At 47.7% G+C, this 14662-nt stretch overlaps 1 protein-coding gene across 3 annotated transcripts in view; it reads right to left on the bottom strand.

Annotated features, from left to right (window-relative positions):
* Window positions 1–721: 721 nt before the first annotated feature.
* The window catches only part of JADE1 (jade family PHD finger 1), a 60413-nt gene continuing 46472 nt past the window's right edge, over window positions 722–14662 (bottom strand). For all 3 annotated transcript variants that reach the window (XM_040967493.1, XM_040967494.1, XM_040967492.1), the window contains exons 9-11: window positions 12660–13181; window positions 7763–7880; window positions 722–4421 (exon numbers count right to left, since the gene is read on the bottom strand). In XM_040967493.1, the coding sequence (XP_040823427.1) occupies window positions 3508–4421; window positions 7763–7880; window positions 12660–13181 (1554 nt within the window). In that variant the 3' untranslated portion in view covers window positions 722–3507. The remainder of the gene's footprint in view (window positions 4422–7762; window positions 7881–12659; window positions 13182–14662) is intronic.

Genomic DNA, 14662 nt, shown 5'->3' with positions numbered 1-14662 from the left:
GGTCTTGGGCAGGTTGTCTTTGTGGAAGGCAATCTCTCCTTTGTCCTGTGTTCCAGAGCTTTGTGATCAAAGAAAGCAGTGAATGAAACCTTTCTTTCTAAATCCACTTATAAATGCAACGTTCCTCATCCGTTCACGTGCAGTGTCTAGTAGCTAATAAGCTAATGCATGCCCTGGAGGAGAAGCCACTCCAGGGACTTGCCATCACTGTCATAACTACACTGAGACACCAAGTCATGACAGAAAAACAAGGCTAAAAAAGGCTACATGATGTAGCCAAATTCACGTGGCTGGTAACCTGGTTCAGCCATCCAACCATGGACTCTAACCCTCAACTCCACGTTGCTGCAGCATGTTTTCTGATCCAGCTTTTTCCACAATTATTTCAAAAAGTTAATGGAAACGTGAAATCAGATATTTAAGTGTATTGTGGTGCAAGAATTGATTCAGTAATCCCTAGGTTTCTCATATCTGCATTTTCTATAAGCCTGTTAAAGTACGGAGATGGGGAAGATTAAGCTCAAGCCATTATCATTACAGTCTCTTCTCGAAGTCCGAAAGCATCTAGTAAATCCGGCTCGTCCACGGTTCTCATCTGTTCCCTGCTGTTCGCGTTTCTGATCTACACCGCAGGACAATACACAGGCACCAGTTCAGAACTGCTAAATTATTTTACACTTTTAGCTATTTCACCAAAAGTGGATTTCAAGACACATAAAAATGTATTGCAAAATGTACAGCATTTATTCACATACAGACAAAAAGGCACAAATTCTACTAAATAGTTCAACAAAAAAATACAGCTGTCCTCAACTAGTTTTATAAATACTTTCAAAAAGGGGGGTAGAAATAAATACAGGATTGGGCCATGTAATATAAAATAGTCATCTCTACATATACTTTGTTAATTTCTGATTTTTAACTCTTCATGCACCTTGTATTTCAACTGTAGCTGAATGGACACCAAGCTAGGCACATAGTGAAAAATCCTCTGTACAAGGTTACAAATGTCATGACAGGTTTGTCCATTTCAAAATGAAGATCCATACACAACACATAAAACCCTAACAAATGACATTCCAGGCAACTTTACAAAAGTTTAACTAGTCTACATTTTGACATAATACATTTGATCATAATCAAAGATATTTCTTGGTCAGGATGCACAAGGAAAGATAAAGCTTAACACAAGAAAAAAAAAAAGGCAAATGGTTCCATTCTAATAGAATGTGATCGGGTTAGGCTGGCTGCTGCTCACAGCCACCTCATACAGAATTCCCAGCATGACATGAAACTAACTTACAAAGCTATCATTACACTGTCAGAGCAACTGTACTCTATACCATTTGCATTTTGAAGCAGGAATAAAAAAGTGGACCTTTTATTTTTTGTTTTATTTTTGTGTGGGGTTTTATTTTTTGTATTTGTTGTTTTGTTTTGTTTTTTGGTTCAGCATTACTTGGAACACTTGAAAGCTTTTCAACCTAAATGTTGGGAAGAACAGGTAAGGCATTACTTTTGCACAAAACTAGCATTCCTAATAGTGCAAATGAATCTGGTACCTCTTAAAACGGTGAGAGGTCATATACTTACTAGATTAATTTAGACTTTCTTTCTATGGCTTGACAAATCATCCTTCTATAAATTCTATTCTCACCCAGAGCTGTTGCTGTAATCGCAAGATAACTGTAGAGTCCAACCTTCTCCTATAACCAGCAAAAGGTTTTTCGCTCTTTTGCAAGAAAGGAAAAAAAAAACACACATTTTTAAATTACGCTACAAGTGAATGTACAACTTGGATTCCTAAGAATCTCCTTATATTTGTAGCAACAAACTGATCTGGACAACAGCCGTTTAAACTGAGCCCCGTCACTCAAAAAGTCAATCTAAAAACCTGGGTCATTCTTTTCCCCTCCCCTGAATTAGCTACTAAAATGTACTCCAAAAGTTAAGACTTGGTTTGAGAATGTCATACATACAACAGGGATGCATCAGACCTACTGTCTGATCATCTGGTCAAACTTGCATAGCAAGATGGAATTCAAGAAGCCTATTGTGTTGTCAACAATCATCTGGAAGACTTGAAAGTTAACTACAGAACTCAAAGCATTGAACTCATCAGGTACTAGAATGTCCCTGCCACATGGAAAGAGATGTATAAATCAAGTAGGAATCTGAATGTTGATATTAACAAACTAAGGGGCAATTTAGGGGAAGGCGGGCTAATTCCAAATGCCCATAATGTTATTTAAACTTTCCTTCTCTTAAGTTTGATTCACAACTACATTGAATTCCAAAACAAAATTAACAGGACCTTAACGCTAACCACTGTCTTAATACATACGCACTACAGTGAGTGCAAAACAACATTGTACTCAAATTTAATGCTAAATTTATTATTGCTGATAACTATTTATTGCCATTTGCAATTAGAAAGTCCAAGTTATGAATTACAGTGCAGAATTCCAGAAAACTACTCAAGGGTACACTTCAATCTCATTCCCGTGTGACCTTGGTGAATGGTAAGAGCTTTTCACAACTTATTGCCTTTCCATTGTTTTTTTTTTGAAATATAACTTATTTCATTTTTTCCTTCTCTTGTTTTCCTATTTCCTAAGGAACCCATTCAGGTTGGAAACCCAGATACCCGGACATATGCACTAGTGACGGGCTCTGGGGAGTGAGTCACCAGGGTTTGGAAGTTCATCACTTAAACTGGAATAGCCATTGTCCTGTTGGCAGCTAAATGGCCAGGAACCAACAATGGCCAGGGAACTCCCAAGCTGGCCCGCGAGCCAGGAATTAGAGGAAGAAGATCATCAGAGAACTAGTCAAAATTGGACCTTAACTGTCCTGTCTCAGGGATAGAACTTTCCTCACAGCTTCACTCTCCCACATGTACACCCCACTCGGGGTGTACCCTACACCCCCAAGCTACAGCAGCTGTACCCTGTTCCTTCAGCAATTCCAAGCATGACCACCTTTCGGATTTTGTCTTCCTTGGTTTTATGCGCGAGTTGCGCAGGGTGAGTGAAGCTTCAGAGCTGCTGCCTACGTGCTACCGTGCAACAGGAACAGCCTCGTGGGCCAAGATGATGTCACCATCTACCACAGTCCTAGGCAAGAAGCCTTACAGGCTACGGACAGTCCATGGGAGAGTCTCCGGGACCATCCGACTCCGCAGACTCAGTTATCAAAGAGTTTGTGCTTTGGGAAGAAAGCAGAGAGCAAAGAAACTTCAGGAAGTGTCCTGAAGCCTTGCTCCCTTGAGCATTACTCAATTCATCCTTGCCGTAGTGTTGAGTCCAGGGTCTAGTCTCAGCAGTGTCTTAGGGTTACAATCTCCTCTTCTGTTTCCTTGACAAGTTGCAAATAACACAAATGTCTCAACAACAATGATTTAGAAATGACTCTGGGGAAAAAAAAAAAAGATTCAATCTGAATTGCAAGTGAATGTGTGTGTAGCTCAGGAATCCCAGTTTTTCCCTTATCCCCCTCGAGCACCCATCAGGAGGCCAGGATGCTTCTCCGGATAATGTCTGTCCTCCTGCCGATGGTGCTGCTGGAGTGGATACACTTCTTTTCTGATGCCTCGCTCTCAGAGTCACTCATCTCCACATCAGGGACATACCCGTCATTCTCGTTGTCGGATTTTAATTTGCTTTTGGCCCTTTCCTTGGCTGGAACTCGACTGAGGCCCAGATAGGGGTACTCTGAGTGCTGGTGGCAGGCCCCATCGCGGGCCTCTCCCTGCTGCTGCCGCTCCCCCTTCTTTGGAATCCGGAATCCTCCCCAGTTCTTCACCGGGCTGGCAGGTGTTGTAGGCACTTTGACTGCAGTCTGATTATAGTGTACTTTGAGGAGGGAGCCATTGCACTTGGGCGCCACCTCCTTCCTTGCACCAGGTGCAGACTGACCCGCACCAGAGGAAATGGCAGCTCTTGTGTTGTCCAGGTGCCTCTGGGACACGTCCGTGGACCTGAGAGGCTTGTGACTCTGTTTAAAAGATTTGTCCTTTAAGTCTCCTTTAATGAGATCACAATGGAAACGATTGTCTCTCCTCTTCCCATGGTCTGGCGTGACGACCCCATTTTTCTGTTGTGCTGCTGAGAGGAGACGCGCTTCTGCAAAGCTCTTTTCAAAACTCAAAAAGCTCTCAGGGACCCCACCTCCCTCCCGCCTCCCACAGGGCTCTGGCTGCTTCGCGTTGGCTTTGCCTTCACTCCCCGGGCTGCTCGGCAGCGCCTCCCGCTTCGGGGCCTTCTTCAGCGGGTGAACCAACGAAGTCCCCATTTGTTTCCTAAAGAACGCAGAATGCCACTTCAAGTCTTCGATCTTGGGCGCATCAGGCCCCACAGATGGACTGTTGAACAAAAGCATGCTTTCCAGTGAGGAGGAGGAACAGGAAGAAGAAGGCACACCTAGGAACATTAAAAAAAAGAAACATCATAACATAAGCAAAGGCAAAGGAGTTCAAATCTAGACCATCTGAGTTGCTCAAATGACACGAACTTGCCACGTGGCAGCCCAATCAGCAATCACCCAGCTTAAAAGCTCATCTTTTATCCTGTCTCAAAATAGGCTGACCAACCTTGAAAATTTTGTATTTAATCTGCATACTCAATGGGCTGCAATTTTGTTTTCCTAAAATAGCTGAAGTTCACATAACTTTTCATGACACTATCAAGGAATACCTTTTTCTTCCCACCAAGCAACCAATCTTCAAAGGGGAATCCCCGCAGAAGGCACAGGTGGCAGGTGGCTGCCCCTTCTCCCTCTCCCTGACCACAGAACAGCACCTGCTCCCGGGCCCTAGTGACCGTGTTGGGATCCCTCCTCCCTAGTTTAACTGGGGACTTGGGGGCAGGGACATGGGCCTCTGCAGTTAGCTTCTTATTCCACTGTCTACACCCTAACGAGCTTATTTTGAGGATAAGTGAGTAGAAATATCTAAAATGAATACTTGTCAATATGATGTACTTCCCAAAATGTTCAATATTACAAGCAAAATCCAAAGTCATCAAGAGAGCTCAATTAGATAATCCTCTGCCTGCAAACACTGGCATCCCCTATGGGTGCCAGTTTAAGTCTCAGCTGCCCCATTGCCCATCCAGCTCCCTGCTTGTGGCCTGGGACAGCAGTGGAGAATGTTCCAAAGCCTTGGCTCCAATCAGTTCAGTTCCAGTGGCTGCAGCCATTTGGGGAGTGAACCAGCAGATGGAAGATCTTTCTGTCTCTCCTTTCTATAAATCTGCCTTTCCAATAAAAGTGAAACAGCTCTTAAAAACAAAACAAAACAAAAACCCAGCAAGATGCATGTGTGGGATTTGTCTGAATTGTTACCCAGCTATCACAGGATAGCCTCGCTCCTTGCAATGTTGCTAATCCACACCTCGAGCAAAGCACACTCTGATATGTCCTTTGTTTCCCACGCCAGCCACGACCCACTGAAATCACCTCACAGCTCACGAACGAGTCGGGAGCCCAAGCACAAGCACACAGGGTGCACTGTAGCACACTAGAGTGCAATGAAGCACCCAAGCCTCCAGAGTACCCACAAAGCGCAGTCCTCATGCCCCCCGTCTCTAGCACAGTACACAACACCAAGCACACAAAGGGGCGGTTCCCAGCATGCAGGATGGGAGCTAGAGACTCAAGACAGAACTGCCACTATCATGAAGCAGCGATCTTCTGGCATCTGCTGGTTTCCAAATGCCTGCTTTCCCTGGAATCGATCATGAGAGCCCAGATTCAACCACACATAAATGCTGATCTTTACCAAAAGTAACACGGAAAATGGGCGAAGTGGGGCTCACATTCTCTGAACTCCAATTCCAGCTGTCTGAGGAGTCAGTGGATGCCTCTACTGCGCTTAGCACGACACCACGGACGTCAAGCCTTGGACCGGAATGCCAACACACGGCCATCGGCTCCTGCGCTTGGACTTGTGACCTTCTGAGACTGAGGGGTGGACTTCAGCCATGAATGAGAACCCAACTGAAAGGGAGTCTGTGGAATAAAAGCCATTCTAAAGGGTTTTCACTGCCTTGCCTGCAGCATCCCATGGAAAGGCTGAAAGTCACCTTCACCTGGTCATCTTCAGGATGGTTCTTACGAACCCCTTATGAAGGGAAGATTTTTCCTTTCCTCTGAATGTAGCTGTACATTACAGCTGTAACACAAACCACTTCCTAACCCTGTTAACAATCTTATTCACTCACTCAAGTAAAAACCTTGGCCTTGAAACAGGAAGAGTGACCTGCAATATCCAGGAAATAGACTCATGAAATCTGATAGCAATGCCTTTTGCAGCTTATTTTTACAGGCAGTCGCTCATTACATAACAAGTCACAGAAAGCCCTCTTGGCATCTCCTGGCTGCGGGCCCAGTGGTCCACACCAGAACAATCTCCCTTGTGGGTAAGTTACATGAGGATACAAAGGCTTGCAAACAAACAAAACCCTACTTGTATTCAAGCAGGGATAATGAAGAGATGGAAGTTTATAGAATCTATCAACCTGCTTGCTCTTCCCTATGACACTCGAAAAATTTACTACAACTAAACCCCAAGCTTCCAGCTACATACTTCTGCAAACTGCTAATGGGAAGTAAACATTGAGGCTGATAAAGAAGTGAATCTCACTCAAAGTATTCCATATTCAAAGCCCTCTAGATCTTTTCCTGTTGTTCAATGGGCGCAGATACGTGGTCAGTTACAGATGAACTAGAATTTGGATTTCAACCTAAAAGTTTTAACAAAATCCTTATTGTTTAATGTCTTGTAATCATACAGAGACCAGGACAAAAGGCCACCAACAGAAATAAAAGTGGCAGGCCAGTCAGCTGTGAGTAGCCCCAAGCACGCAGCTACTGTCCCTGAGGGGCGGCCAAGGCAGGAGAGCAGCCCTTGGCTCCCATGCAGCAAAGGCCCAAGACTCCGTGATTCCACCTGATCCACACCCAGCAGCTCTCCTGGGGACCCCTGGGCCACCTCTGGGGGCGGGGTGTATCATTCTGTGCAGTGATTCAGGCATCATGAATCTAAACCCCACGTGCCTGAGAGATTAAAGGGACCACAGGGAGGCTCCACAACTTGCCCAACTTTGCACTTGATCTTTGAGAAACCACTGTGTTCTCCAGATAAGTATCCTGGCTTTCTTTTCTATCGTTTTTGTTTTGGGTTTGAGTTTTTTGTTCTGTGTTGTTTTGCTTCACCCTTAGCCCAGAGCCTGTAAAATAATTACTTGGTGTTCAATCTCAGAAATGCTCAAAAGTTCTACCTACACCAAAAAATAGTGCTCTGTGAACATAACCTAAGTAATGAACCTATGTGACAATCTTAGCTACAGGTTACCAAAGTATACCCAAAGGCTGGATACACTATAAATCTGTTTAGATATCACCATGATGTATTGATCCAGTGCTTCACAATACGGCAGTTTCATGTGAATCTTGTAACAGTTGCAGGAGGCAGCTGGTGATATTCCCATTTATAAAAGTAAAAAGGAAGATAAAATGGACTTGCTTTTGTTTGGTCAATATTGGAAGATAGGATTCCACCCAGTTTTTAGGCCAAAATCATAGCCCCTTATACCAGGATGCCCCCAAAGCCTAAATTCTCCATTCAATGAAAAGTCTATGCTTCTTAGATTCTTACACAGGATAGAGGGTATTTTTGGCTAAGGTGTTTTTTTTTTTCCTAACAATGTCATGGTTTACAAACCCCTGCCCTATATTTTGACCTCCAAGGTTTAACGCATACCTGAAACTCTTTCTTGCTCCAAGAGCTTAGTGTAAAGATTGAAAATCTGTTCCTGGACTTTGCACACAGATCGTTTAATCTTTTCCCTGCGGGTCACCATATAAGTGAGGTTCCGAACCTAGAATATAGAGAATAAAGATTCTAAGTAAGTAATACATTATAACAGTGCTTCAGTGCTCTTATTTTCTTTACCTGCAAGTAACTGGTCCTACTAGGGCCTCGGCAGTCATTTGAAATGAAAACGTACTTTTAAGCATTTTATCCACACCTTTCATCTCTTGGGTAGGTAACAAGGATTCCACATCAAACCCACAGGGTGGGCAGCAGCAACAGAGCAGAGTCGGACAAGAAGGAAGCCCTATAGAGCCTGGGAAAATACTGACCCTCCACCACACCCAGCCCAGCCCAGGCCAGCCCAGCCCAGCCAAGGCGGCGAAGACCGGCTGTGTCCAGGCCAAGGTCACCGTCTCTTGCCAGAGGATTCCGCGTGCTAGCACACTACCTCCTGCCCGTGAACTCTACTTATGCTGGCTTTGTTCTGCCACCTTTGACCACACAAAGCACAGACCCCATGTGCACTACCCAGCAGTCATCAACACTTCCATTCCGTCCATCAAAGCCGCCTGCCATCACTCAATGCAGAAACAGAGCTTAAAGAATCGGTCATTTAAACCACATTAAAATCCTTCGGCCCTAAAACCTACCGATAAACCTGACGAGATGGCCGAGGCCTGAAAACACTGACACAAAAGACATACCTCAGCCATGCGTCAGGGAGACGAGCAGCACCTGGATCATTTCTGCAGCAGTGCAGCCCCCACTATCAGCACACACTCTCCTAAAACCCCCTGCAGCCTCCAGAGCAATCCCTCCGCATGCTGCCAACCTCACAGGAACCAAGGCTCACCAGCCTCTTAACAGCGAGGGCACCAGGAAGCCTCAAACGCACAACGCAAGCTCTGGCTTCCCTCCAGACACCTGTCTACAGCCTTCAGGCCCCCACAGCCCAAAAGCACCCCTAGCATTAAGGCAGGACCTTAATGGACACATTAAGGACACGGACCTCACTGCGTTCACTTTCACGCATGTACCTCCTGGCCTGAAGCAGGAAACCGCCCCATCATCCTGACCCTCCCCAACGCACTGGCAGCATCCTCCTGGCTTATTTCTCACACCAATTCTTTGCATTACTAACTTTTATTGTTAAAATATTGTATACTTTTTTAATTAAACAATTGAGAAGAAAATCACCTTCCCTGTCTCAGTAACTGCCATGCCAGTGTTCCTGGGCCAGGTTGGGGTACTTTGTTCTCTGGCAGCCATACCAAGCCAGGAAGTTGGGAGCACCCCTCATGGAAACCCCAACAGCACAGCTGTGGAGGCAGCAGGCAGATTTGTCCTTCTGGTAACGCAGGTCACAGATTTGTACCTTTTGGAGAACATACACCAAAGTCTTAATGTAAACTGGAAACTGCTACATGCCAGGAGTGGAGGGGGCCATCCTGAGATTCCAGATGCCTAGCAAACACACCCACTGGACAACCTCACCCACTGGAAGTTGTCTATGAAACATGGACACAGAGATCCCAGGAAATCTGAACTTCATGTCTGATCCTAGCCAGGGTGGCATGAACCACTTCCCCCAGGAAGAGCTTCACTATGGCTGGTAGGGGGGGAAAAAATTCATTCACCATCTCTGATGAGAATACCTAACTATAAACCTAGAGACCAAGGCTACAACTCTCCTTAGCACAGATTTGGCAGCCCTTGACAAGTCCCATGCTGGCTGCCCACCCATCAGAGCAGGGAGCATCTAACCCTGACCTCCCGTTCACACAAAGCCAGCGTTCACCACTGCCTGGAACTGGGCTGCAGCCAAGCTCCTGACACCCTGCAGACACACCCTACCGGTCCCTTCCTGGACACGGTTCCAACTTCCTCTCATGCTTCACATTCTCCCAAGTGCCAGGGACAAGAGGTTGCCCAACCCGAGAAAGCACAGCTCACAGGACACTCTCACAGCACGGGAACACACATTCACACGTACCCCTCCACAGTGACTGCCAAATGAATACCGGTGCCAAGAACCTGCATTCCCACTAGGGTTTCCAGGGAGTGTGCCTACTGGACACGGCCTCCATCCCAAGAAGCACTTCCCTAAGGAATCCCAAAATAGCTTCAATGCATTTTCTTGGATCCCGCACACCACTTGGCAGTGCTAAACCCTAACGTGGCTTTTATTCAGGGGACAACTAAGCTGCCAGTAGTTTTTCAGAGGTAACCATTCCACCGAGCAAGGAGCGTTAGGACTGTGCCCCGGACTTGGCCCCATGCCACAGTCTCTTTCTCAACCAATACTCATTTACCGCATCTTTCAGAAATGACATGATTCAAGGGAAAAGCATCCCTGCAGAGGCACCTGGGGGCCAGGAGGCGGCCACCCACCACAGCGGTCGCCACATCTTCTTCTGGCTGTGGGTTCCCAGCTCTCCTGAAATCCCACTCCCAACCTTCTGCTCCAGGGCTGTGCCCGGGTGTGCAATGCTCCAGGGCGTCCTTCTGCAGCCAGGACCAGCCGCCACCATCACGCACAGCCGCCTGCCTTCCCAAGGAAGGCCCTCCTCGGGCTGCGTGGGCATGACCGCATGCCTGGATCCGGCCACCCCAGTTAGCTGGCCTGGGGGTCTGCCATGAACGGATATCGTGACTTAAGGCAGAACTCATCTGACTGGAGGAAATAAGTTAGTAGCCTTTTTGCGATTTCATCTGATTGTTACCTCTGCCCCTCTGCGTGCCTGGCCTGACCACTCTTATTGTGGAACTCTCTGCGTCACAGCTAAGACTTGCTGTTTGTTTTAAAGCCTCAGCCCTCACAAACGGACACTAAATTCACTGACACCTTACGTTGTTTAACAGAATAAAATGCAAGTAATGCCAGACACACACACACACAAATTCTGACTTATTTCCTATTTCTCATACAGCATTGACATTGTTCTGCTTAAAAAGCAACAGCAATGACTCAAAAAAAATGTTTAGAATTTAATTCAAAGTACACATTAATCTGAGTAACTGAGATACAGAAAAGAGTTAGTACACCACAAGCATTTTCTACATTTTTATTTGTGGTGATTGTGAGACAAACACAGTCCAAACAGTAAATGTCTCGTCCTCCCCTCCCAAGGACTATCTGACTTCGCAGCTCATGCAGCCCAATTACAGCAGTTGTCAGGGTGGGGTGATGGCTTTTCACCCGAGTTCCAGTTTATCCTTTTGAGTCCCTTTCTTATCACTTAAAAACAAGAACAGCACACACACTCCCACCCTCTATTTCCCCCTTCCCAACACACCCAGTTGAGATGCAAGGTCGGTCTTTACACTCACCACCAGGGGGCATAAGTGGGCACTCTGCCTCAAGACCCACACTGATCCCTGCTCCCCAATCTGGAAATCCTAACCTGTCTAGGGCGGGTGTCCCAATAAACTGGCACTAGGTCATGCCCTGAAAGGATCTCTGGGAAATACCTTTGTTGCCATAGCATCCCTCCCAGGGCCCTTCAGGACTTCTCTAGTAGAACCTATAGATGCCTACACTCTCATTCCAAACTCTGAGTCGCATTCCCCTTGACAGGTGAACCACTCCCCACTGCCAAATGCAAGGTGCTTTTGTGGGAATGCGTTCACCGTTTCAGGCCGCTTGGGTGCCTTTTGGTACAGGCTGCTTCGGGCCAGCAAAGCTGAGTCCCATCCCCTTCACACTAACGAATTTCATCAGTAGCCAGCAATCCGGGGAGTCGATGCAGAAGGCACACACACACTCATCTCCAGTTAGCAAGCCTCAGACAGGAAGGAGCTACCTAGGGGGAACAGGCGGTCCCCGGGGCTAGACAGCCCCCTCCTAATTATTCCTATAGTGGGAAGGGAGGTCCAGCCCGGAACTCCAACGGGACTGGAGGGTTGGGGAGCACAAAGCAGCAACAGCTTAAAGTCGTGCTAGCGGCTGAGGCTCCAGGCAGCCAGCAGCCACAGTCCGCCACACAGCTGTGCAATCAAGCAGCCAGCAGCCACCACACTCAGCCACGCAGTCATGGGACAAGCACTGCATGTGTCTGCAGTATGCCGAGCAGCACGTCTGATGCCCCGTGCACCAGGAGTCACATCCACAGACAGACATGGAAGGAGGGACACACATGTGCACACACACTGTGCGCGCATGTGTGTGTTTATATATGTGTAGACACAACACAACCTCAGTGATAGCACCTCACTGCCACGAGGATTGTCGGCGACAGAACTGCACGTGTGTGTAGCTTCATGCACACACACCAGCACCCACAGCCTGCTCTGCTCCATGACAGTACTGGGAATGCCCCTGTGAGCGAGCCCAGAGGTGAAGCTGCACCAGGGCCAGGCAGTGCTTAGCTCTTTGGAATGAGCCCTTCACCAGCACCTGGGGTTTCCCTGGGTTGAAATGAGATGATCCTGGCTCTGCCTGTGCCCCCAACCATGCAATCCATTCAGGCTTTCTAAATCTGCCTGGAACAGCATTGGGTCAACCCCTGTGGCCACTTCCCCGGGGGGTCAGTTCCTTCTAGCTCTAGAACAAAGGGAAGAGGGGGATTTAAAAAAAAAAAAAAGACACACCCCACTTGAACTTGCATAACAGTAAAGATTAATGGGAAAGTGTTTAAAAATATCACAAAGAAGCTGCCCCCTTTGTGGCAGTTCTGCACGTGTGTGTGTGTGTGTACAATAATAGGTGTAACCAACACAACCTCATGCTGCGGTGTGTACAAGGGTCTGAGAGCACTGGCTATTGGTTCTTGCTCTGGGCAAGCCTTCGCCTCTTTGCATCTTCTTCTCTAAGTCACTATAAGGTGTCAGTGTCAATCATTACCCTCTCCAGGTCCTGCCGCAGGTGCGTGAACAGCTGCAGCCTCCTAAACAAGACATCCTGCTCCCGCTTGGCTAGATTGTCCTCTTCGTCTTTCTTTGGGGTGATCAGGGGCTTGTTGAAGTTCACTTTCCTCTTCAGCTTCCAGTACTGGTACAGGAAATCCACGACTTCCTCGGGCAGCCGCAGGGCCCTGGCCACGTCCAGCAGGTTGACGAAGGTGTAGAACTCGTCTTCTAGCTGCTGCAGCTTCTGCTTGCGGACGCTGACCCGGTGGGCCTCCTCCCGGTTCTGCTCCAGGCTGGCGAAGGGCTCCAGAGCCTCGCGGGGGGAACACTCGGGGGCCCCATTCTCCTGTGGAGCCCCCTCCCCCAGGCTCTGCTCGCCTTTTCGGTGGGAGCTATGCTTCGGGCAGTAGGACTTGAACTTGACTTCATCGTTCTCTGCCAAGATGGTCTTCATCTCCAGGCCCCGATCAAACGCACAGGTCACATGGAAGGCCGTGCGGCAGTTTTTCACAGAGCACTGGAAAGAACCCACAGGAGAGAAACATCATGAGACAGCAGCAATGGCAAGAGCCCCTGAGGTGACACGCGGCCCTCCAGACACACAGGCATGCGGCAGAGCCAGCACGAGATTTCCACGAATTAACCCTGCGGGCCAAATTGTTTCAATGGGGGTAAGAGCTGGCGTTGAAGAGGACTCTCAGACTGAAGGTTTCCCAAGCCAAAGCAAGACATAAGTTTCTTAGCAAAGTGATGGCATTGGAACCCCCTCGGAGCAGACCTACTGACACAAAGGCGTGTGTGCGAGAAGATGGATGCTGCTCAGAAGAACAAAAGTTCCTTATGCACCAGACAGGCGACAGCACTTCAAAAATGCCATGCAAGGTGAAGTTAAAAGTGGACTGTTTTTCGGTGTAAAAATGTTGGAAATCCATGTATGATTTGTTCACAATAAGCATTCTGCATGAACATTTTGAGATCCCTGGGATGCAAAGACTTCAAAAGTATTTTTGCAGCACCAACAACATGGTAACAGGTTAAGCTATTGCCTGTAAGTGCCGGAATCCCTTATGTGCCCTGGTTTGCATCCCAGCTGCTCCACCTGGGATCCAGTTGCCTGGGAAAGTAGCAGAAGATGGCTCAAGGCCTGCCTCTGCACATTTGGGGAAGACCTGGGTGAAGCTCTTGGCTTGGCATGGCCCTGGCTAGTGTGGTCATTTGGCGAATGAAGTCTCCTTAAAAGAAAATAAACTGAACCTTTAAAAAAAATTCTAGATTCAACTTTTGGAAATAACAATGTTTTGCATGAAAATAAACCTATCTTCCAATGTCTGTCTCCTTTCAAAGTATCTGGCTCTTACAGGGTTCAGTTTCTGGTTGTAAGTGGCTTGAAGCAGCATCCAACCAAAGAATGACCCCACACCTGAGCTGCCAAGGGGGCACGTGGCACCAGCGGGCAGGGCCACAGCACAGGCAGGGCCATGAACACTGGGCTTCCAGGGTGGCAGCAGGAATGCAAGAGTCTGTGGGGCACAGTGGAGGTGGGAGGGAGGGAGAAAGAGGGGGTCAAGCCCAAGGTCAAGCATTGTCCTGCTCTCCCTGCCCAGGCAGGCCTACACTTCCTGCACACAGCAGGCCTCTGGCCTGGCAGGAGCAAAGTGATTAACTGCTGCCCGTCTGATCTTGCTGAGCAAATCCCTGGAAGGAGGTTCGTGGTGGTGACTGAAGCCAATACCTTAAAAGCAAGACTGTATTGTGTGAGGCCAAGTGATCCCCGGGGCGCACCAGGGCCGCGGAGAGGGAAGGACAGGAGAGGAGCGGAGCAGAATCCAGTGGCTGTGGGCCAACTCCAAAGCTTCATTAAACTCATTCACCGCACTCTGAATCACACCTCCCTGGAAGGCAGAGGCCGGAGCCAGGGCCTTCGCTCCTCATCGTTTTCAGCATTTAAGAGGCGACTCGCTGCCAGCCAAAATTTCTTCCAACACTAAAGTCTCCTTC

The sequence above is a fragment of the Ochotona curzoniae genome, unplaced genomic scaffold, assembly GCF_017591425.1.
Source record: "Ochotona curzoniae isolate NIBS_2020 unplaced genomic scaffold, NIBS_Ocur_1.0 scaffold_4506, whole genome shotgun sequence".
In the NCBI taxonomy this organism is placed as follows: Eukaryota; Metazoa; Chordata; class Mammalia; order Lagomorpha; family Ochotonidae; genus Ochotona; species Ochotona curzoniae.
Note: the sequence above shows the minus strand (reverse complement) of the source record. Positions and strands in the feature narration are given on the sequence as shown.